This window comes from Thermobia domestica, chromosome 18 (assembly GCF_964235325.1).
Source record: "Thermobia domestica chromosome 18, izTheDome1.hap1.1, whole genome shotgun sequence".
In the NCBI taxonomy this organism is placed as follows: Eukaryota; Metazoa; Arthropoda; class Insecta; order Zygentoma; family Lepismatidae; genus Thermobia; species Thermobia domestica.
The window spans coordinates 77,353,221-77,377,400 of record NC_137471.1 but is presented as its reverse complement, the minus strand read 5'-3'; the positions used below and the strand labels follow the sequence as shown (position 1 = coordinate 77,377,400).

The 24,180-nt window shown below is 35.9% G+C and overlaps 1 protein-coding gene across 1 annotated transcript in view; it reads left to right on the top strand.

Annotated features, from left to right (window-relative positions):
- ND-24 (NADH dehydrogenase ubiquinone) overlaps window positions 1-23,343 on the top strand; it is a 38,478-nt gene extending 15,135 nt beyond the window's left edge. The window contains exons 3-7 of the mRNA XM_081746280.1: window positions 6-68; window positions 4,950-5,140; window positions 9,180-9,387; window positions 16,375-16,451; window positions 22,965-23,343. Of these exons, the coding sequence (XP_081602406.1) occupies window positions 6-68; window positions 4,950-5,140; window positions 9,180-9,387; window positions 16,375-16,451; window positions 22,965-23,058 (633 nt within the window). The 3' untranslated portion in view covers window positions 23,059-23,343. The remainder of the gene's footprint in view (window positions 1-5; window positions 69-4,949; window positions 5,141-9,179; window positions 9,388-16,374; window positions 16,452-22,964) is intronic.
- Window positions 23,344-24,180: the final 837 nt, after the last annotated feature.

Sequence of the window (24,180 nt, the reverse complement as noted above, 5' to 3'; positions counted from 1 at the left end):
TTCAGCATCGCGACACCCCTGAAAATAATCCAGATATTCCATTCCAGTTTACGCCTGAGAACGTAAAGGTAAGTTTGAAGATAGTACTTGCTATGGATATCGCCTTGTTTCAAACGAGACTAAAAGGCAGTGTGATTAAGGGTATTTGTAGTAAATCTTTAAGAAATTTATGTGGGTTCGCATTCTTCTTTTCATTTTTTTAATGGAATTATCAAAAATAGTGCCTCATTGTTGACTAGTATTGTCAGTATTCGTAACATGTTCTTCGGATTTAGGTGCCAGTTCAGTTTACGGGATGCCACAATAATAGAAATCCAATTTGATACATAATCTTCCATGTTTTGACCTAAAATTGTAGTTACTGGTATAAATTAATTCTAAAAAACTAACCTAAATGCCTGGTGCAACAGCCCTTAAGTCCTATCAGCCGGCTGGTGACACTTATGCCTTTGAGGTTATGTAAGGTGAGTACATCGGCTCTCCGCGCCGCTAATGCTGGCTTTCTAGACCGGAATTTTCTACTTCTTTGTTCAAGCAGCTCCCCAAGTATCATCGTGGCGCTGAGTGGACGCCGCGATTGTAAGAAAATTAGGTGATATACAATAGTAAAGTTCAAGGTACCTGGTATTCAGATTTAATACTCTAAGACTTAGGCTATTTGAGAAAGCGTTACCACCTGTAGCGAACGCGGCTAAGGTGGCTATTCAGTAATTTTACTTTCACCAGAGTTGTAAATCATACTGTGAGCCAGTCAGGGTTTCCGGGTCGAAGTGTGTAATAGCTTGAGTTCCAATACTCTGCACAAACCATCTTCCAAGCAGCTGTTTCTTGCTACAATCCCTTTGCTGGCAACACGTCTTTCCTTTTTTTCATTCCTTTTGAAATCTTTTAAACAGCAGGCGGTCTATTGTTCCGAAATGCACCAAATACGCTCGAGCTAACGTTTTCTCCGCGTTTTTATTGCTTTCGCGTTTGTGATTAGCCATCTACATTTAAATACATGGTCAGCGTATTCCCAGCGTACGCATGAGCAATAAATACGCTTTGCGATCGCCTCAAATAGCCGGGTACTAACCCATCTCTAAAGCTGGGAAGAAATTTAAGCTCCAGAAACACAATTTATTGTGCTTTGTCTGTTAAATGAATATACATACCGGGTACATAAAAAGCTAAATATAAAAATTTCAGGTAGAAAATCGAAAAGATAAAAGTAAAATATATACACATGGGTAATCATTATTTCAGTAGCTAAAAGTGGGATGTTAAGAAAAATGTAGAAAAGTCTCATTTTGGGATAAATTATTAAATATTCCGCAGTAAAACAGTACTAACAATTGGAAATGTTTATTATTGTGTACTTAGGTACATAATAAAGCAGGGTTACATAATTAACATATAATTATATTACAATAAAACTTAAATATGGTGCGTTGTAATGATGAACTTGAGCCAAAATTTTAATAGTTCATTAGTTATTGTTGAAAGTGATTCAGTGGCGATTAGATGCTAAGAATATTGCTAAGTACCCTTTTATACACCTAGTAGACCACTGTGTCAAAAGCTAACAATGTTACAATTACTATATATCAGTCTTTCCCAACCTTTTCCACACCTCGGCCCCCTTTAGAGTCTACAATACAGTACATATGAAAGACCCCTTACAATATACACGGTTAGTATTTATATTTCTTCCCCATACTAGTGTATATATATATGGGTATGGGTGTGTGTTTTTCTTTGCAGTGATATAATCATGTTAGAGTGGTATTATGCCTACTCCGTAATCGGGTTGTCCTGGGTTTCAAACCTGGGGCCGGACACCTTGATTAAGATCTTGCAAATATATAAATAAATAAATCCAGTACGTAAATAAAACATTTAGACCACAGAAAATAGCTTAGTCAAGGGTTTTTGATAAATGAAAGAATGCCGAGGAAGAATTTCTCATTCCTTCTTTCCTTTTCGAGTCATGTATTGTGTCAAAAATTTTTGTTTGAACATATTTTACAAACACGTACATCAGTCTATACGCGCCTTTTGGCTCTGTCAGAAAAAATCTGTTGGATTATAGGCAACTTCTTGTAGGTCGAATATCGCTTCTCACGCAAATTGACTTATCATTATTAATTCGATCATTTAACTTAAAATGGTGTATTTCTGACCATGTGTGTGTGTCTTTCTCAGATTGGCTTGCGGACCCCAAGTGGGGAACCATATATGAATATTCGCGAAACATCGTACATATGAATAAACGAAATTTCCCAGTAAACTCGGATTATGTAGAACCATCAACCATTTCGTATACAGAATTTCCAACAAACACTCAAAACTCGTTACAGTGTACAGAAATAATTATATAACAGACTGCTAAATTGTGTCAAACAAATGTCAAATTTGCAGTTTAAAAGGCATCTTAATTATTGTTACACAGTTGTCTATTCTATAGTATTGAGGAATACCTTCAGTCAGATCTTTTCGTATAAGGTCAATATTAAAATGTACACTCATGTCCAAAATGATTGTCGCATATCTACAACTGTCTTCTTGTAAGAATATAATTTGATAATGATTTTGCAGGGTACTTTTAATACTGATACTGTGTGTATAATCGGGAAATGTATATTGTGGTAAATTTCATAGTAAAGAATTATAAATGCGAAAATTAGAATGAGTAAAACAAAATGTTGCTAAATGGACAAAAAGTTTTATTTTCGTTTTATTGTTCTTATTTACTGCTCTTTTGACATGAAATTTGCTACATACATGTCTTTGCCAATTATACACATACTAACATAGTAAGAAAAACCGGGCGAATTCGTTATCAAAGTATACTCCTACAACAACATATTTGTAGACATGCGACAATAATTTTGGATATGAGTGTACTTTGTGTGTCGAGCAGATAAATATTAAAAGCGGAAATTAATGTTTAAAAATTTACGTTACTATTTTAGTATAACGACCACTAAATGTGTATTACTATGAAAATCACCAGTTTGTAATTAGTTTAATGCTTGTTTTGCATATTTTATATGTCGTTATAGCCCTCAGCCACGTATATTTACATAATCTAGGTTACTGTTTTATCAAAATCCATGTAAACACTTCATTTAGGTATTACCCTTTTTTATTGTAGTACATAATAAATTAAACATTTACACACTTTTAAGTGTTGTACATGTTATATCACAAGATGGATTCACTATATATTATGTTTTTCGTTGCTATGACGACTTACAAAACATGTCATGTCACTATCACAACAAAACATCAATCATAACAGAAAAGAAATTACGTCTATTTCTCTTTATATCTTCTTCTTCTTCCTTTTGAACAGCTTGTGCACATTTTAAAAGCACATTTTGCCCGTAAATACAAGTTATTATATAAAAATTACACAATACCGTTACATTAGTATTAATGTTATATCTTTATTTGAATGTACAGAATCTGTAAAGAGTTATTTTCACACATTTTGTATCTCATAACGAAGAAGCCATACACCTAGAGTTTCTAAGGCGAAAGATTAACTAAATAAATAAATACCTAAATTACTCTGATCATACTTACTTAAGTTCCTTTTGCATTCATTAAGTCAGATTTACTAAGTAACTATGAAAGTCACTTGAGCTAATTTTCCTAAAATTGAAATAAGTGAGCAAAACATATTTTAATTATATATGTCGGGGAAAATATGTCGGGATAATATTTTGCGTTCCCAAAGCGGGACAATCCCGTTTAGTCGAAACGTATGATTACCCTTACACACATACATTAATATATACAATTTAACATTATTAATCATATAATTACACAAATTGTGAGCAACTAAAGCTAGAATCTCGGACAGTGTCCGTTTCTCAACTTATTGCACAAGTTTCTTATTTTTTCTTCCAAGTGTTTATATTTTTTTCTTCTGTTTTTATTTTGTAATTTAAGTTTGCTTTGGAGAACCCCACTTTGGAGTACGCATGATAGGGCTGCGGTGGCTCAGTGGTAGAGCGTTCACTTCTGGTGCATGAGGTTTCTGGTTCGATCCCAGCTGGCGCCAAGTTAACCTTGTGGTGGACAAACACCGTGTGCGTGGGTTTCATCGAGTTCTCTCGTTTCCTCATACTTTCTTCATTCTACCATTTAATTCATTTCTTATCATCACCGTCTCCTTTAGCTTAACCGGCATAAACGTGGGACGTTAAACTAAAATATTTAATTTCATTTTTCATTTTTTGGAATACGCATGAGGTTTTATACTCATCCATATTATTTTATTCAGCTTGAAAATATCTATTAATTGGTAGTATTTCATCTTTTAACTTTTTTTTTCGTTAAATACTGATATTGTACAACTATATTTAAGTATCACTATTTCTAACGTAAAGTTTCAAGTTAAACCACACAATACCAGGAAAACCCAATGACAGAACGGCGGAGAAAGAGAAAATCACATGAAGGAGAGAAACAAATTGACAGCAATAAGAGAAGAAAAAGTACAGAAGAACAATGACAGCACTAAATTCAGTTTCATAATTACACCTTAATTGATATACGTTGTTTACGGGTTTGGGGAGAAGAAAAAGGGTTTAAATTTTTCGTAAAGAATAGTGACTGCGCCGTTTGAAATGCATTTTTGAACACTTAGGTCGAGGTAGGTTTTCACCATTCTATCTCAGCTGAAATAAGGAAGGAAGGGATTCATATTCACTTTTCAAATATTTCTCATAAACCTGTTTCCACCGTGCAAAGAACGGGCGTTCAGCTAATACGATAATAAAAGTGAGACTCTCAAATGTTCTGAAAACGCAACACTACACTACACAAAAATATGTTAAACTACACATTTCATTGCATTTGTGTAATGAAACACTTGGTTTGTATTGGTTCTATGTGACAGTAAACTGAAGATGTCATATTGTTCTCCCTTTTATTGTGTTTACTTGTTTTCTCTACAGAGAGCGGAAGCAATCATAGGCATGTATCCTGAGGGCCATGAGAGAGCTGCCCTCATTCCGTTGCTTCACTTGGCTCAGACCCAGAATGGAGGTTGGCTGCCAATCTCAGCTATGCATCATGTAGCAGATTTTCTTAAAATGCCCAGAATGCGAGTGTACGAAGTAGCTACTTTCTACACAATGTTTAAGAGGTACGTTAATAGAGATAAGTACTTGTTTCCTCGTTTCCTATTTCGTATTGGTTCTTGAAACACATTAGTATAAGAGAATAATAAACCAAGTTTAATACTCAACGATGCATCCGACTTGTACTCATTGTAATGGTTGTGCGTTATGATACAGCATTTAGGTTTCAGGATTATAGTCTTTTCAGGATTTAGATTTTGTTTGATTGTTTACATTTAGTCCAAGATTTCGTCATAGATTAATAATTATTTATCAGAACGGAGTGTACCGGTAGTGAAAAAGTTCCAGGTTTGCGAATGCAGATTTACAATGTACCGACATGTCTTCTCTTCTGCTATGAATATCGGTAATGAAAAGACATTATAAATGCAGACACCTAACAACGTTACGTTAAACCTGATCTGTTATTTATACAAAGGAGAGGTAAAGCAGATGATGGAAACTAGGGATGACCGGAACTGGTTCCTGGTGAAACCGGTTTTCGGTTCTGAACGGATCGGGTTCCGGAACCGGGTTTTCGTATCCAGATCTGGAACGAGCCGGTTCTGGAACCGGGAGTTTTGGATCCAGGTCTGGAACCGGTTCTGAAAACCGGATCTCCAAGAACCGGTTCCGGAACTTTGTGGCCATTCCTAATACAAACTATAAACATAAAGAACAGTTTTCGGCGAAGGAAAAGTTATTAGTAGAGAATAAGAGTTTTCAGGTGACAAAGCGAAGCACAGGTTGCAGCAGCGTACATGAATAACATTCTACAGCCAAAGGAGGGCATCAGCAGTGTAGTTCTTCAAGCAACAATTGCTTTAAAAAAAATAATTAAGGTGTAAAAAAAAAAAAAAAAAAAAAAAAAAAACACCGCTAAAACATATTCCTGTAATAAATGCAGTTTGGATGCGTCTGTGAATACTGAACTTCGTTTATTAGATATGCATCCTGTCATTTCATTGGGTATTTACAATAGGATGTTAAAAATTAATAAAGTGCTGATCAGATTTCAGTTTCAATTTATCTTTAAGTATCCTGTATAAAAGTTGTTCATTATTTAGATTAATTTCTTTTCCCTCAGCTGAAGGCTGATAGACAATAAGTAAGGATTCTTAAATGCAAGTCAGGGAGAAACATGTGTATATAAACAAATATAATGCTTACAACTCAACAAGAAAAGGACGGAATTTTACTCAGTTATTTTCTGTCTGATCTACTAATATGGTAATCCAGATAATTGATTGTTTAATTTCTCTTTTAGCGCCGTAGGGTATACAAGATCTGTAAATAAAATAATAAGACTCGAGACAGAACCCAGGATGTGGCGACACTGAGCGTCTCTTTCCCCTCGTTCTACACAGCGCACACATTGAACTTGATACAGAAAGCATATGGCGACAGTTCATTATTCAGAAACAGTGTCTTCGGGTAGCACAAAAGATTTCGGGAGGCTAGAGAACCGGTTTAAGATGACATAAGAGTAGGCCGGCCGTCAACTTCACATACAGACGAAAACGTGGAATGTATGAGGCAGTTTCTGCAGCAAACAAGACCGTCGTGTTACAGTGCACATCATATCTGAAGAGCTTAAATTTGAACTGGGATGTGTGTCACCAAATTTTACGTCAACATTTAGGCAAATAGAAACTGAACGCAAGAATTGTTACTCACTCACTCACTGAGTATTAAACAGACAGAAACCAGGGTAACAATTTGTTGGAAAGGTCCATAATAGACCTAACAATTCTGTCAAAGATTATTGCCGAAAAGGAAAGTTAGTGCTACCAATATGACCATTAAACAAAGCACCGAATGACGAGGCAAAGGTTCACCAGTATCCAAAAAAAGTGAAACGACAACCTTCGAAATCAAAGACAGTGTTGATCACATTTTTTGATGCTAGAGGTTTGGTATACCATGAATATGTGCCTCAAGGGCAAACAATAAATCAGACTTTTTGCATCGAGGTGCTCAAGCGTTTGTAGGAGGCAATTCATACTGATTTCTGGGTCACATAGGAGTAGTTTCTACTGCACAACAATGCAAGACCCCATTCTATTGTATCAGTCTAGGAATTTTTAACCAATCGTGTTCCTGTTCTACAGCATTCATCATACTCACCGGACGTCGCGTCTCCGTGTGATTTCTTTTGTTTTCCCTAGTGAGAATGCTTCTGAAAGGAAAACGTCATGAGGCTGCAGAAATCCAAACAAGTGTGACAGAAGTGCTTCATAGCATCCTGGAAAAGAAATTCTCAGGTTGCTACAAAGACTTGCAGAAACGTTGATAGCTGTGCATATTGAGCCAAGGGACTATTCCATAAAACCAAGGACCATTAGTTGATGAGTTGACTGTTTTATTTTATTTTATTTTTTATTTATTTATTTTTTATTATTAGCTCAGTTCTGCAACTTTCCTGACAAGGATTAAGATATACAGTAATCGCAAGAGGTATTTCTGTAATTTTTGAGCATACTAATTTTTTACATTGTGCACAATGTTGTGGACTGTTATTTGTAGAAAATGTGAATGACTTTCTTCTGAATACTAACAGACATTTCAAGATAGTCGCCAACTACCGCATGTAAATTTAACACAGATTCTGACATCACTTTGTGATAGAAGAAAATCTCGAAGACCACATGTCATGTTTGTTGTCTGCACAAGAGTTACTCTCTCCCGATCACTTTGAGGGACTTCTTCCTCTTCCACCTCATAACAGGAAGGCGAAATTTTTATTTGTTAAAATAAGATGTTCTTTAAAATGAAATGTCTTAACACACATCAAATAGGGGAAAAGGAATGGGCATATAAATTACTTGGAATTCTGAACATTTCATTATGCTAGCGTTCGTTGCAGCAACATTTTAATATAAGAGACTAATGCTTAATATAAGAAAGATCCTGTGATGTATGTGCAGAAATCAACATTGGGGTAAGAGCGAGGAACGTTGTAGAAGGCGTTGAAACAACACAATAATAAACCTTCCAGTTTTCACAAACAGACAAACTTCGTGCATGTTCTCCTCTGTTTAGAATCTAGTTAGATCTTCAGCTTCCCTGGACTTAAAACTACATCGGAGGCACGGTGGCTCAGTGGGAGAGCGTTTGACTCTGGTGCTTTGGGGTCCCTGGTTCAATCTCCGACTAAATGTTCTAATTTCTTACTGCTTCTCTAATTCAGATCTAATTTTGGATTAATGAATTCTTCCTTTATGTATTTATGGCTGTCGTCTAGGGGGTTTGTTTTTCAAGAAAAAAAAGCGTACTATTACGTATTAACACATTGATCTATATAACGACTGTTAAACTTTATACCATTAAATTTGTCAAAACAGAAGATGTAGGCTAAGAACAATTTATTAACGAAACCACTATCTAATATTACTAGGGAGAGAGTAATAACGAGAGAAAACGAATTGATGCGATCTTAATTTAAGAATAATAATTCTCTTGAGTCATTTCGTCTCCTAAATTTCTATGATAAGTAATTTTACTTTTCCAAGGGTTATGTTAAAGAAAAAGAAATAGAATTCAGAATTTTCTATCGTCACGTAGTGCGTCATTGCAGCTTTCTGTTGTGGGAAAAACTAATTTCCACTTAATGTCAGCCTCGTTAAGACTGTCCGTAAGAGTTTCTTTAACTCGCTCCCACTTAAACTTAAATCTTCAATTGGACTGACACTATAAAGAAAATCTAGATTCTCATTTGAATCTCGCCCATTATTTAGGACGCAACTACACACTTAAAAAGAATTCTAAACCTTCACTTAGGTTCCAGTCCTCACTCAGACTAGGTTCTTGAACTCCTACCATCATTTAAGTCGTAACTGACTATAGAAGACGGAGGAACCGAAAAACCCAGTTTAGAAAATCTGACCAGAAACTATCACTCTACTCCTGTAGTAAATAATTAGGTGGAAGCGTGAGAATAGTTAGAGACTTTGTCTTGAGAACAGTGTAAGACGTTCTGAAGCCATTATATAGGAATTAGAAAGGTTTAAAATATGAGAACGGTCTAATATGTCGTTAATATATTGAGTATTTTCTTTATCATAGGAGTCCTGTAGGCAAATACAGGCTGGAAGTTTGTACAACAACACCATGTTGGTTGCGAGGATCAGAAGATATAGTAAATTGTATCAAGGATAAATTAGGCATAGAAGTTGGAGAAACTACCAAAGACGGTCTCTTTACCTTGGGGGAAGTAGAGTGCCTGGGAGCTTGTGTCAATGCACCCATGATGCAAATTAACGATGATTATTATGTAAGTGTGTTACTTATAGTGTATCTTTCATTTTGTATCGTAGTATAGTAGTTGTGTTAATTTGTTTTAATAATTTTCTGTTTGTTACTTTTCATATGTGTACGTGTAGAAAAATATCGATAATAAGATCATTGTAAGGGAAAGTAGGAATTCCACTGATGACGTAAATATGTTGAAAAAAAAAAAATATAATTTACTAACCTTGGACGTGTTCCTATATCCACGAAATATTAGGTATGTTTTAATTATTTCGAATATATGAGTGAATATTCTTTGTCGTTGCATTATTAGGCTTATTCCACTTAAAAGTTAGTTTTATTCCACCGAAAGAAATATTAGCAAATACAAGTATTATTTTGTGGATAAACGTTCTTTAAAGTGGTTTTTACCAAATTTGGTGTTCAAGTAATGCAACTAAATGAAACTTAAGTACTGGACTTAAAGAAAACCTAAGGGAATCGAGAGATGACAAGGAAGCAGTCTCATATTTTTCTGAACATTAAAACAAGTCTAAACATACAGTTTAGGACATGATTAAAATTTTACGCCTTCTTCATCCGTAATTGAAAGGAGTGTATGTAAAGGGGCCAAGAACCCGTGAAATATGGATAAAGATTGGGATATCAACATTACAGATTTTATACATAAAAATTAGTTTTTACAAGTTTAGTATAAAACAAACTTTATTTTTTCTCATATCACATTTATAGATTTAGGTAAATATTTTTTCGATTACAAAGGAATTCACCAAATGTACCAACATGATAACTTCATAGTTAGATTTGGCATCATTTACTTTCAAAATTGTTCTAAGCTGGTAATCCGAAGATTTTGAAATAGTGCTTATACATTCATTGAAGGATTCTTTAGGATTTACCCACTAATGAACTACGTTTTGAAAGTCTCGAGAAGAGACAAAAGAAATAAATAATGTAGTATGTATTCTAATTAATTTATATCTGTATTTCGTAAATAATATCTGGCAATCCTTGTGAATGATTTCGATCTTCGTTGGTTCCTTCGTCAGCACCTGCTAAGGCTGCGAACTTAGATTTATTTAATTTCTAACTTTGTTATCCTGTAAAAAATCATAAAAGCGCAGAATCAACTGAGAAACTGTAACTTGGGTGGTGAGTGTAAGAGACGCATATACGAAATGTATCTTACAGTTTGAAAACATTTTGTATTTCCGTAATACTACTGGACTTAAGATAAATTATATGTGACCAATTCTCTTCACAAAATAGAATAAGCCTAATAAACTACAGACGAATATTAGTTCATGTATTTGAAATATACAATATCTGTCTAATTTTTAATGGATACAGCAGCATGTCACAGGTTAGTAAATTAGAATATAATGTTAAAAAGTGTTCGTTATGTTCTATTAGCAGTTATGTTGGGAAAACATCGAAATTGATGTTTTAATAACTTTTATGCTATAATTGCCTGTGTGAGTGATCACATTGTTTCTTTTGTATTTATTTGTAAATAAATAAAAGAAAATTTTTTTAAATCGAACAGAGGGTACGAGAATGTACACACCGATAGTACTGTAGCCTATAGCTACGTAGTAGGTGAGGACTAGAAGTTTTCTCTATAGTGGTAATAGAATCTACTAAAATGCATATAAATTAATAATACTCCTTGCTATTAGTTTAATACTATCTCAACCCAATCCGTTGTCCATCATTCTTGTGGAGATTCTCTTGGCTCGATTGTAAAAAATGTTTATTATTTGATATCCTGGAGTGAGATCACCTGAAACAAGTGTGGTTCAAACTGATTTGGATCTTTTCCCCTATATTTGAATTCCCTGTAACTTGAAGGCCCGTTCAATGTTTGTACAACTTTATAATATGGAGTGGTAGAGTTTTAACTTCTTCATTTGTTTGTTACTTTGACTAAAAAATATTAACGATTAGGCTAGAAAATAACTGCAAGATGTCTTTTTTCAACTTCATTCTTTTTGTTTCTTCTTGTCATTGCTGAATTTACATCCATACTTCTCGAACCTAGGATCGTGCAGATAGCACCTGATATTAAAGATATATTATCACAATCTCTCTCTCTCTCTCTCTCTCTCTCTCTCTCTCTATATATATATATATATATATATATATATATATATATATATATATATATATATAATTATAGGGTGCCTCACCTAACTTTGCGACTTCAAATATTTCCAAAATGACAAAAAATTTGACAAATCTAGTTACGCAAGAATGTACTCATGCCAGGGGCCTATAAAATTCTGCAAACAACAAGTGCCCCCAGGGGTCCCATCATAGGGCTCCAGGGGCCAACTGGAAAATTTCAAATGTAAACCCCCCTATTTTTATTGCAGATTCTGATTCTGCGATCAAAACAAAGCAACTTTTATTTAAAGCACTTTTTCGTTATTCTAATAGATGGCGCTGTAATCGCAAAAAAAAATAACAGTATGTGGTGGTTGTCAACTTAGTTTCTGGTCAGCGTAACCTTCCTTGTGGGGTTCCTCAAGGTAGTGTTTTAGGGCCTCTTCTTTTCTGCCTTTATATTAATGACTTAGCACAATCTCTAAAACACTGTAAGTATCACATGTATGCGGACGATGTTCAATTGTATCTATCTTCTTCACCAAAGCAAATAGATACTTGTATAACAAAGATGAACGAAGACTTGAGTAATTTGGCTAAATGGTCAGCAAATAATTGTTTGATTATAAATCCAGTCAAATCAAAGTCAATTTTAATTACTTCCAAACGTGCAACGACGTTAATAGATGCTTCACTTGTTCCCAATATAACTTTAGAAGGCGAAAATATTCCCTTCTCTTCCTCTGTGAAAAATCTTGGCGTCATACTTAACAAATATTTAACTTGGTCCGATCAAATTAACGCATCATGCAAGAAGGCTTTTGGAATTCTTCATTCTCTCAGCAAATTAAAAAACTTTTTACCAACACAGTTGAAAAAAACTCTTGTTCAAACCCTAGTGGTACCACATTTGGAGTACTGTGACACCGCCTTAACTGACGCTGATATACATTTACAAAAGCGTTTGCAGCGAGTACAAAATGCTTGTATACGTTTTATTTTTAACTTAAAATTCTCAAATCATGTTACGCCATTCTTTAAAAATCTGCAATGGCTGAAGATGCAGCAACGGCGAAAATTGCACTCGTTGGTACTGCTGTATAAAACACTTACTTTTACAGAACCTTCCTATCTTCTAAAACATCTTAATTTTTTAAGCGATTTCCATGAGAGGGGCACAAGATCACGTTTTAATAGCCAACTTGCAATTCCTATTCATAGATCAACTTATTCATCCAAATCATATATAATTTCAACGTATCGTGATTGGAATACTTTGCCAACCTCGGTACGTGAGTCAAAATCTTTAGCATCTTTTAAAAGAGCAGTATATAATTTATTGTTATCGAAGCAGGGTTGAATGGACACAGAGACAGAAGAGCCAATAGAGAAGCCTGTCATAAAGATATGAAACTCAACACTTATTACATATTATAACATGTATGTACTTTCGTGTAGCACTATATTATATTTGTGTGTGTGTGTGTCCAATTGACAGTCTGTTTCTTGTGTTTGTTTTTTTTTTTTTTTTTTTTTTACTTTCTAACTTTTTTTTTCCTTTTGCTATTGTTAGCTATATCCTTTGATTTTTCAATTTTGTGTCATGTTTAGGTGGTAGATAAGGCTACATATAGCCTTAACCTCGACATGTAAAATAAGTCAAAATAAATAAATAAATAAAAAATATCATCGTACGTACATCATCTAACTTTGCGACCTCAAATATTTCCGAAATAACAAAAAATGTAATAAATCTGTTTAGGTAAGAATGTGCACATGTCAGAAGCCTATCAAATTCTGTAAACAACAAGTGTCCCCAGGGGTCCTATCATAGGACCCCAGGGGCCAACTAGAAAACTTCAAATGGAAACCCCCTATTTTTATTGCAGATTATGATTTTGTGATCAAAACAAAGCAACTTTTACTTGAAGCACTTTTTCGTTATTGTAATAAATGGCCCTGTAATTGCATAAAAATAAATATCATCATGTATCTCCTATCTCTGCAACCTAAAGTATTTCCGAAATGAAAAAATGTGACCAATGTAGTTACGGAACAATGTAGTACCCATGTCAGATTCCTATAAAGTTCTGTGAACAACAAGTGCCGCCAGGGGTCCCATTATAGGGCCCCCAGAAGCCAACTTGAATTTTTAAAATTGAAACCCTTTATTTTTATTGCAGATGAAGTTGATGAAGGTGTTGTTGATGTTGTTGATGAAGTTGTACTTATTGAACTGGACTCCACCAGGAATGTAGTATTTGTGTTTTACCATCGAATTGCTCATTGCCAGACCAAGAAAGGTGTGCAGTTTGAGCATATGTTGTGAAACATCAGTTACACTTTGTTCATCTGCCAATTTTAGACAACCAAGTCGAGAGAGGCAAGGGGACTCATGATAATCAAGTTCTTCGAAAAAAAAAAAGGAAAACACTACGTGGCTGGTAAAGCTGATGTGTAGTTACACATTCCGTAACTAGGATAACAGTAATTTAGATATCAGGAAACGAAGATAGGACAACGTTTTTTTATTCTCTACTTTCATGTGAAACGGAATTTTCAACGAAGTTAGGGTTATGTTAAATCCAAGTGTATCAGTCAACCCTCCCTAATAATTTAACTGAACTTTCAGAACGTATTTAAGAAACAGATGGATTTCTTGACTCTGGAATATCAAAAAGACTGTGCCAAGAATTAGACTATCAAACTGATGTATGTTGAATTACAAACTGCACTCATCTTGAGCAACTCACGCATCATGAGCATAACACGCATGAGTTTATAAACAAAAAATAATTTTGAGTTTTCTCTAATTTAACATAAGCTGCATGTCATTGTGACTAAACAAACGTGAGTTACTAACGTTTAAAATCGTGAAGATCATTTATAATAGCCCTGTATATCAATTAAGTTTCTTTGCGCTTTATCCAGGTTTTGTAAATTTATTCTCCTGTGAAATCTCCTTTGTCATTTGTGCTTTTACATACTAGTGTGAAAAAATGATTTTACTTAATCTGTCCATGTGACGTGATATTTAACAAACATATTGGTCTACTTGACCTTTACAATTCTAGGGAAGATGTTTGTTGCAAAATACAAAAACTTTCCTTTCCATATCGTAGTTGTCTACCATGGTCGCATTGAAATGTAAATGAAAGCAATTTTGTTTTATGCTAAGAGTTTTTAAAATATTGGTCCATATTTCGTGCTTTTTAATTGCATATGTATTTCTCGAGATATTTAGTTTTTTTTTTTTTTTTTTTTTTTTTAATCAATCCCAGGTAATGTACCATGATATTTCTTTTTTTGTGTGTGATTACAGCGCCATGTAGGCGGGTAACGAAAAGTACTTCAAGCAAAATTTGCGTATTTGCGATCCCAAATTCGAATCTGCAACAAAAATAGGGAGTTTCTATTCAAAACTTTCAAGTTGGCCCCTGGAGTCCTATGATGGGACTCCTGGGGACACTTGTTGTTTATAGAATTTTAAGGCCTCTGACTTGTGTACATACTTACCTAAATAGATTTGTTACATTTTTTGTTATTTCGGAAATATTTGAGGTCGCAAAGTTAGGGGATGTACTACGATGATTTTTTTTTTTTTCAATTACAGCACTATCTATTAGAATAACGAAAAAATACTTCAAGCAAAAGTTATTTTGTTTTGACCGTAGAATCAGAATCTGCAATAAAAATAGGGAGTTTCCATTTGAAATTTTCCGGTTGACCCCTGGGGTCCTATGATGGGATTCCTGGGGGTACTTCTTGTTTACAGAATTTTATAGGCCTCTGACATGTGCACATTCTTACCTAAATAGATTTGTTACATTTTTTATTATTTTGGAAATATTTGAGGTCGCAAAGTTAGGGGGCGTACGTACGATGATATTCATTTTTTTATGATTGCAGCGCCATCTATTAGAATAATGAAAAAGTGCTTCAAGTAAAAGTTGCTTTGTTTTGATCACAATCGTAATCTGCAATAAAAATAGGGGGTTTCCATTTGAAATTTTCAAGTTGGCTCCTGGGGCCCTATGATAGGACCCCTGGGGGTACTTGTTGTTTATAGAACATTTGTGGCCCCTGGCATTGGTACGTTTCTGCGTAACTAGATTTGTCAAATTTTTTGTCATTTCGGAAATATTCGCGGTCGCAAAGTTAAGTGAGATACCCTGTGTGTATATATATATAGATATATATGTAAGTATGTATGCATGTGTGTGTGAGAGAGAGAGAGGATTTTTTCTTATATGTATTTTATTTTTGTACACGCCAGGATAAAAGCTGCCAAAACGCATATTAGGGCGAGGTACTCTTTGTTCTAAATGGAATAGGCTACAAACGAAAGCAGGATAACAGCAGTATTTAGTTTGCATAAGTCAGGTAAACCGCAAGTGTGTCTGCAGCCACCAGAGATTACCTGTGTGTTGGTCGATTGAACCACAGAGAGATACCATCAAGTGTCACGGATATCCACGTACTGTAAGGACTAAACAGCCCATCAGAAGTGTGCGCACCCGACTGCAACGAAATTCGGTAAGGAAGTAAAGTGTCGGGGCGAAAGAAATGAAACTGTATCCACAGAGATGTCACGGATACTGCGTGGGAAGATCTAGGGATTTGGGCCTAAACTGAGAACATTTCCTAACTCGCAGCTATCAAGGAACATGACCATAAAAGCAAAGCAGCTACTTCAACAGTTCACAATGGTTCATATCGCGTTACAGAGAATAGTTTCCCACTAGACGAAAAGTCGGACATCTTTATGGCATCAATCCAATATGTAACATTACACCCTTTACCATCATTTTAGTGTTGAATTAGTAAGTTATCATTATATTAAGTTAATCCTGTAATTTTTTCAGTCTATGTTTAATGTGTATCCTTTAATTGTCTCTAACAGGAAGATTTAACTCCTGAAGATACAAATGAGATTATAGAAGACCTGAAAGCTGGCAAGAAACCAACACCTGGACCTAGGTGAGTTCTACACATTTTATTTTATGTTAGTCCTACACATGCAATTTTATGTTAGTTGTAATTCTTCGCGCGACCACTAGCTACACAGGTATGTTGTTTAAAGAATGTCACTTGAGAAAAAAACAGTTGTGTGAAGGTAAATAATACGAGGCGCATCCAGAAAGTAAGTTTCCTACGCGTCCCATAGCTAGGAAACCGTATGTTGCGCGAAGCGTCTGCGTGTACGTGAGAGAGTAAGGTCCTAACATGGCGCATGCGCCAGCAGAACTTCCCTAATTCTCTCAGTAGCGTCGTGGCAGTGATTGAAGATTGGCGTTCCTATTCCAGCTCCCGCCGCGTGTGAAGTGCGAGCAGTGATAAAGTTTTTGAATGCACAGGGCATAGCACCGATTGAAATCCATCGTCAGTTGTATCGTTGCATAAATGTCAATGCTGACCCTGTGCGCCTTGCTTTGTGCTCTAGGGTCAGTTGCTTCAACACAAAACTTCTTGATCAACAGGCACTCGGTGCGGACGAGCGTTGTCATCCAACAGAACAACTCCAACTCTCAAAGCATCTGGAAGTCTCCTTCGAATGGTTGATGGTGCGTGGCTGCAGTGACAGTGTGACTTGGGGAAAAAAAAAAATCACTGTCCGAAAAGACTAACCATCACAGTCCGTTATCTTAAATTTCTTCGTTTTAAGTTGGAGGGATGTTTCAATTTCGTACTGACACGTTTTGTTTCCGGTTCAAACTGATGATTTTGTTCCCAAGGACAATGTGCTTCAGAAACTCTTTACCTCATGAAGTGCTGTAATGACAGAACCATTCTGGTTTATTTGCGTTGGTAAGTGAGTACGGGAAATACATCGAGCTCACATTTTGTGGTAATTGAGTGTGTCATGTACAATGCTGTACGTTGTTGCATGTGAACAAATTAGCTGTAAAGCTAGGTCGTTGATAGTTAGACGTCGGATCCTGTCTTCAACTGGCCTTTGGGTAGCGTCACTGTGAAATTCTTTGGACAACCAGGGGCCGCGGAGGCTCAGTGGTAGAGCGTTCACCTCTGGTACATGGGGTCTCTGGTTCGATCCCAGCTCGCACCATGTGAACTTTGTGGGGACAAACACCGTGTGCGTGGGTTTCCTCGCTTTTCCTCCCACTTTCTTCATTCCACCATTTCATTCATTTCTCATCATCACCGTCTCCTTTAGCCTAGCATAACCGTGGGACGTAAAGCTCAAAGATTTTCTTTTCGACGATCAGTATCACTCATACCGGTTCCCCCACGCTTAAAATGTTTCACTCAGCTGTAAACGGCTTTCCTGGCGAAAGAGTTGTTACTATAACAGGTACCATTTCCATGTACACTTCTTCAGAAGATTTGCCCTGGGCCCATAGCAATGGAGTTATGGCCCATTAGTCGACACCGTGCACAAACACTCAACACACCTGCCAACTTACCCAGTTGGCCCTTAAATGACACCCTCGCACGAGACATTGACCCTAGCGCTTTCTACGATAAACGTTGATGCTGCCACCTACACCTACACTTGCAGAAATAATAAGAAAGACGAATGATACATCAATGCTACATTGTACCAATTGGAGGATATTTCATTTTGCGAGTTGTGTGTTGACTTATCCTGGTACATGTAACACTCCCATAGAATGTTTTCGTTGTTTAAGCACTGGAATATATAGACTTACTTATCGGTACGGAACTAATATATACTAGTATGTCTTGACTTGATTTGATTTGATTTGATTTTGAGTTTAGTGTCCTTTCAGCAACGGGGCTATATGAGACGTGGACGTACAGCTTAACATGGGATCCAAACTATATGTGTTACCTCCGGGAATCGAACCCAGATCTCCCACGCCAACCACTTGTACGCTAATCACTTAACCAAGAGGGAGCTCCTATATAGTAGTATGTGAATAGTCAAACATCCTCACAATTTAAGCTCAAAAGTCGTCCTGCTGAAAGACGATCGAGTATCTAGCTAGAAGTGTGAATGAGAAATTAAAATAGAAGAAAAACTGATTATAATCATAGAACATATCCAGATTAGTATTGTATTTCAGATTCATAAGGTATGTTGATGCGGAGGAATTCATGATATTAATCAACCACAACATTAATGATCATCATCATCAGCTTCCTTTTACGTGCTATTGTGAAATTAAAGAAAGCACACCGTAATTGAGCCTGAGTGTGTTCTAGTTAACATAAGCCTTATATACATATGCAGCATATGACAAGTATATAGTGGCACCCCGTAGGATCTCCATAATATCCCAGACGTTTGCGTTTTCATGAGAAGATGGTAAACGGCTGAGAAGAGATTAATTTTTACTTCATAATGTAGCATCCCCTGACCCGAAGAAAATGTAGAATAAGTAATGTACGCCTAGTCATAAAAAATCGTCGTTAATTTGATTTTTATTTTACATAATCGTAAGAATTTAGTGACTGTACATGACTTTCATTGATGTGAAAGCGAACGATTCATCTGCAATAGAATTGTGAAGAACGATATTCACAAGGAATTGAAAGTTAACTTCTACACAACAGAACAGGTCATCACGAGGATCATCAGCGAATTTTTGAGATAACTGGCAAGGTTCCTCGAGTGGCTGTCGGCTCTGAAATACTCCCTTCACTAGCGGATAATGGCCGTAGTAAATTTTTCGTTTTGACAAGTTGTATAACTAGTGTACAAACCATTTGAGATACCCTGATAAACAGTCTGGTTTAGAGGTAAAGTTTTTATGCCGAATGGATTGTTTTAGAACTTTGATTGTGCATAATTGAGGAACAGAATTTCTAAACACCATAATATTTAACAAGCTTCTGAAGCATGTCAGTGTCTTTCGCTATACGAAATTTGATCCAAATCGGATGAGTTCGGTCGAATTTATATGACATAGAGAAAGCATTTATCTTGAAACGCTCTTGAAACTTTTAGACCTAGCAGATTAAAAAGCACTGAAATTTTGCACCATGCAAATATCAGTAGGGGTTTGGCATGCCTTACAATACCACAAGATTAACAACGTTGCCACTCTAACATAAACATTTTTTTTTTTTCAAATGGCACTAACATGTGAAACGAAAACATCCAACACTACACCTACTATTTAGTGGTGCAAACTAAGGACGCTATAATGTCACAACCATACAAATATTGAAGACCTGTACAACAGTAATAACGCAAGTGAGACTGACGGGTTAATGCATATCCACAGTATCTTAGTCTCGAATACGATGATCATAATATGAGGTATTTTAAATAAATACGAACAGTGTTACAATGGATTGAAAATTTGACTTTTTCCAAAAGGTTTTCCTTTGAGAAAGTACTTACCAGTGAAGGTACCCAGGTAATACACTCCGATTTTAATGTAACTTATACAGTGGACGCTAGAGACAAAATAGATATATCCGTATTTTGTTATGTCAGCAACCGGGGTTTTAAGGGAGCAAAATCCCCCTCCAACTTCAATATTGCACACATTTATGGCTGTGAAAACCACACAAATGCATCTCCGATTTTAGTGGAACTAATACAATGAACACTAGAAAGAAAATAAAGACACTCTTATTTTGTTATAACGGCAACGGTAGGGTTAAAGGGGGCAAAAGTATGGAGGGAAAGAAGGACAGCACTTATATTAATTACGTCTGATATGAATGTTGTAAGATGATATGACTGAAGAGATTAATGTATGTATAAAAGTTGTCAAGAACGTGTGGCACAAAAGGTTTGGCCATGATATAAGTATTTGGTTAGCAAGTTCTAAAGTGTCAATAGTTGTTATATCCTAAGATTCACTTTACACCAATATATAAATAGGTCTGACAATAGTAGAATTCATAACATACCAATGGAGGGGGTCAGCGACTGACCCCATACAATATTTTTGACAGTCTCTGTTAATTTTTCCAACACAGTTTTGATCATTTAAAACATCTATTTTGAAGGTATATCTCACCTGATTGCAACTATATTAATTTGGCATAGAAAAAATTAGTGTTGCCAAAAATATACTGGTCACACAGTGTTTGTTTATGAATTAAGAAGGAAGAACGAATTATGAAAAGAACCTGCATGACGTGCAGCACTGAATAACTACAGGAAACGTAATGGACAAACAAAAAGCACGCGATTATGTAAAAATTTTCAACAATTAAATATACCTTATTTTTAGTTATTCATAAGCAGTGTTTTATTTTAGGGTTGTTTGTTCTTTCAGGAACCGGAAGTGACGTTATCGTACGCTATTTGAAGTCATTATGCATCCCAACCGTTCATTTTAAACTTCATTTAAATGTTTATAGCGCTAGCAAACATATTTACGTACTTTTCGTTATTCAAATGTATAGCAATAAATTGGGGTCAGTAACTGAACCACACCATTGGTATATACTAACGCAATAACAGCATATATACGCGACTGTTAAAAGTAACAGAATGGAATATGAAAATATTTGTTATTCTTTTAAAATTAGTGATTCTATGACATAGAATGGTATAAATTTTAATATCTGTTTTGTACTCAATGTTCCAAAAGTTAGATATGCAAATGCACTTCGAATAACACTACGATCTACTGAATAATTTGCCCTAACTTATAAGGTTAATCAATAGACTTGGGTGTATCAGATATCATATTTATTTCTTTTATTACATAAACTACTTCGTCTTACAGTAATGTATAATCTTTTGTATATGCATAATTCTATGTATATTCGAGTCTTTTTTTTTTTCAATGTTGTTAAGCCGCCAGAGGAGAACCACGTGAAATGAAGAAACGGGAATAAAACAGAGTTGTTTATTAGGCGTCGTTCATCTCATACACCGATGGACAAACTCTTCCACTCAGTCATTCCAGCGAGCATACCAAGTACAATCGCAGCATCCACCAAGTGTGAACTACATGATATACGAGGAAGGATCAGAAACTAAGGTTACAAGGCCGATATTTCTGGAGTTTCGTCTACTATAAGAATGAGGAGTTCGGTATTTTGACTGCATGAAGTTGGTAACTGTGCAGAGTTTCAGCTAGCCACCACCTAGGACGCTAGTTGTAGGTGAACACAAATGGCGACTCGTTTAGAAAACTGGTCTCGCGAGGAAGTCGGCTCAGTTATTCGATTTCAGTGGACGAAACATATAACCGCAACTGAAATTCACCGGCAGCTGGTAGAAGTTTACGGCCAGGACTTCTCACCGAGGGCGTCATCTTCCTTCACGACAGCGCGTACCTGCATACAGCGAGCCAAGACGACCATCACGCTATTGAAGCAGTTTCGCTGGGACATCATCGACCATCCTCCCTATAGCTCAGACCTCGCCCCAAGCGACTTTCACCTGTTCCCGCACGTGAAGGAGCACCTAGGAGGCCGTCGCTTCACTTCAGACGAGGAGGGGAAACAATTTGTGACAACGTGGCTGAACAAGCAAGGGCAGGATTTTTACCAGGAGGGAATCTTCAAACTTACTCCACGATGCAACAAGTGCCTCAACCGATATGGATGCTATATCGAAAAATGACCTAATGTATATACTGTCTGTTGGCTACTGGTTGTGTGAAGTATACACACGTTACACTGCAGACTTTGTAACCTATCTTACTGATCACCCCTCGTATATTTCGATTTCTCCAGGCGGAAAGGTATGATACGATTGCAGTTCATTGCCACATGAGTAAGGTTTAGGGCAGAAAATTTATAAATGATGGCTGTGTGCACGAGTGCTGTAGAGAGTTTTTAAAGGACTGAACGACGTACACGAGGAGAATAGCCAAGGGTGGGAATGATTGGCGGCAGACAACCTTGAATCATGTAGTTCGTGAAAAATGATTGCGTAACTCTCTGATCTTGGAATTTCAGAGAACTCAGCAGCAGCCTGGAGAAATCTAATTACACACTTGGCGGACGTTCTGATTGCAGTTGATATGTTTTCATGCTCGCCTCTTTACAACGATTGAACGACGGAGTGTGAGGGATGGGTGTCGTCCGGTGAACAATTTATCTTATCCTCGTTTCGTCATATTGGATTATTCTCCTCTGTTGACTTAACAGATGTTGAAAAAAATAGTGTCCAACGTGCTAAATTTTGAAGATCAACATCAAAGTTTCAAAATGGCAACTAACAACTCTGTAGTTATGTTACAACTTATCTGACACACTCTGCCCTAATAGACGAAATTAGTATCACCCCTTCCTTTATGATGCCAACACCAGTATTGTCGAGTTAACTATAGCTTGCTTAAAAACAGTAGAGTAAAAGTATTTTTCATCCCTGAAGGAACCTCTCCGAATGTAATAGTCTTCTTCTCGTGTTCAAACCGGGTGTCACTGAGGGGGACGGACGTAATTTATCGGATGAGAAAACTAATAAAACACAAATTTTACAGTTTCCGTCATTGCCTAAGGAAAGTAAGTAAATAAATAAATAGAAATAAAAAAAGTTGTTTGTGTTTTTATCAGCATACTATATGTATATATATCAATATTTTTCAGGAGTGGGCGATTCTCATGTGAGCCACATGGTGAGCTTACATCTCTAACAGAAGAACCTTATGGTCCTGGGTTCAAAATGCAATCTGGATTGTAGGAAGATTTCTTCAATATTATATATACACAGTAATAAATAAGAAAAGGATGTTTTATAAACATGTGCAAATGTAGTATTCTCCAAGGATGGAATAAAAGTGTATCATTTTGATACTTGTACATAAATAATAAGTCATTTTCATTAAGTAACATACGGACATAGTTGTATGTCATAGGTTGGAGTTTATTAATTAAGAATTGTAATTTATTATGAATCCATTTGAATGTTATAATTAAGTGAATATTAGAAAAAAATCTAATAAACATATCCTTAGTTTACAAAAAATATCTGCCTTCTTGCTTTTTATTTATTTTAATATTACCAACAAGGACACTCATTAGGTAGTTCATATAAAATAATCATAAGAAAAGTTGTTGATCCACATCTTGTATGTTATGTTATATTTTCTGTTTTAACGTTTTACAACAAAATATGAAGAGTACTGAAGTTTCAGAATTAATTGTAAAAATAATACATAACCATAAGCAGTGGATAAATATTTCCCCCCCCCCCCGCATTGTTCCGAGTCTAATTCTGTCTTGGAGCACTTGTCTTGTAGACAAACCCAGATAATGGTTCTGGTTCCGCTTTAAGACACATTCCTCTCTCAGTAAAATTGGAGCTTTAAAGTCAAATCAGCCAATAAAATTATATACCAGTAGGCAACTGGGGGAGGGGGGGCAAACAGGATTTGTGCCCCGGGCGCCGGATTGGGGGGCGCAAAACTGGACAAATATTTATTTTCAATATAAGCCAAAGAAAGGATTTTTACCAAACTAAAGATCATTAAAAAAATAATAAATAATAACATTTAGGATCCTATCCATAGAGCATAAGTTAGCTTCAAAGCTATCTTTTGAGAACACTGTAAAATCCTTTGCAGCCAGAAGAGCCCGCAAAGTTAAATTTTAGTTCCAGTTTTTAGTGTTTTCATTTAACTTATATCGATTTAAGAGATTTACAAAATGTCCTAGTATACTACTCTAGACAACAGTTCGACTCTCATAATTAAATATTCTGTTCTAAAGCAACAGACTGTTGATTCATTCTACATATATGCACATCCCGATATAATTCCAAAACCATTGTGATTTGCAGTTACTATGATAAGACTATAAGAAT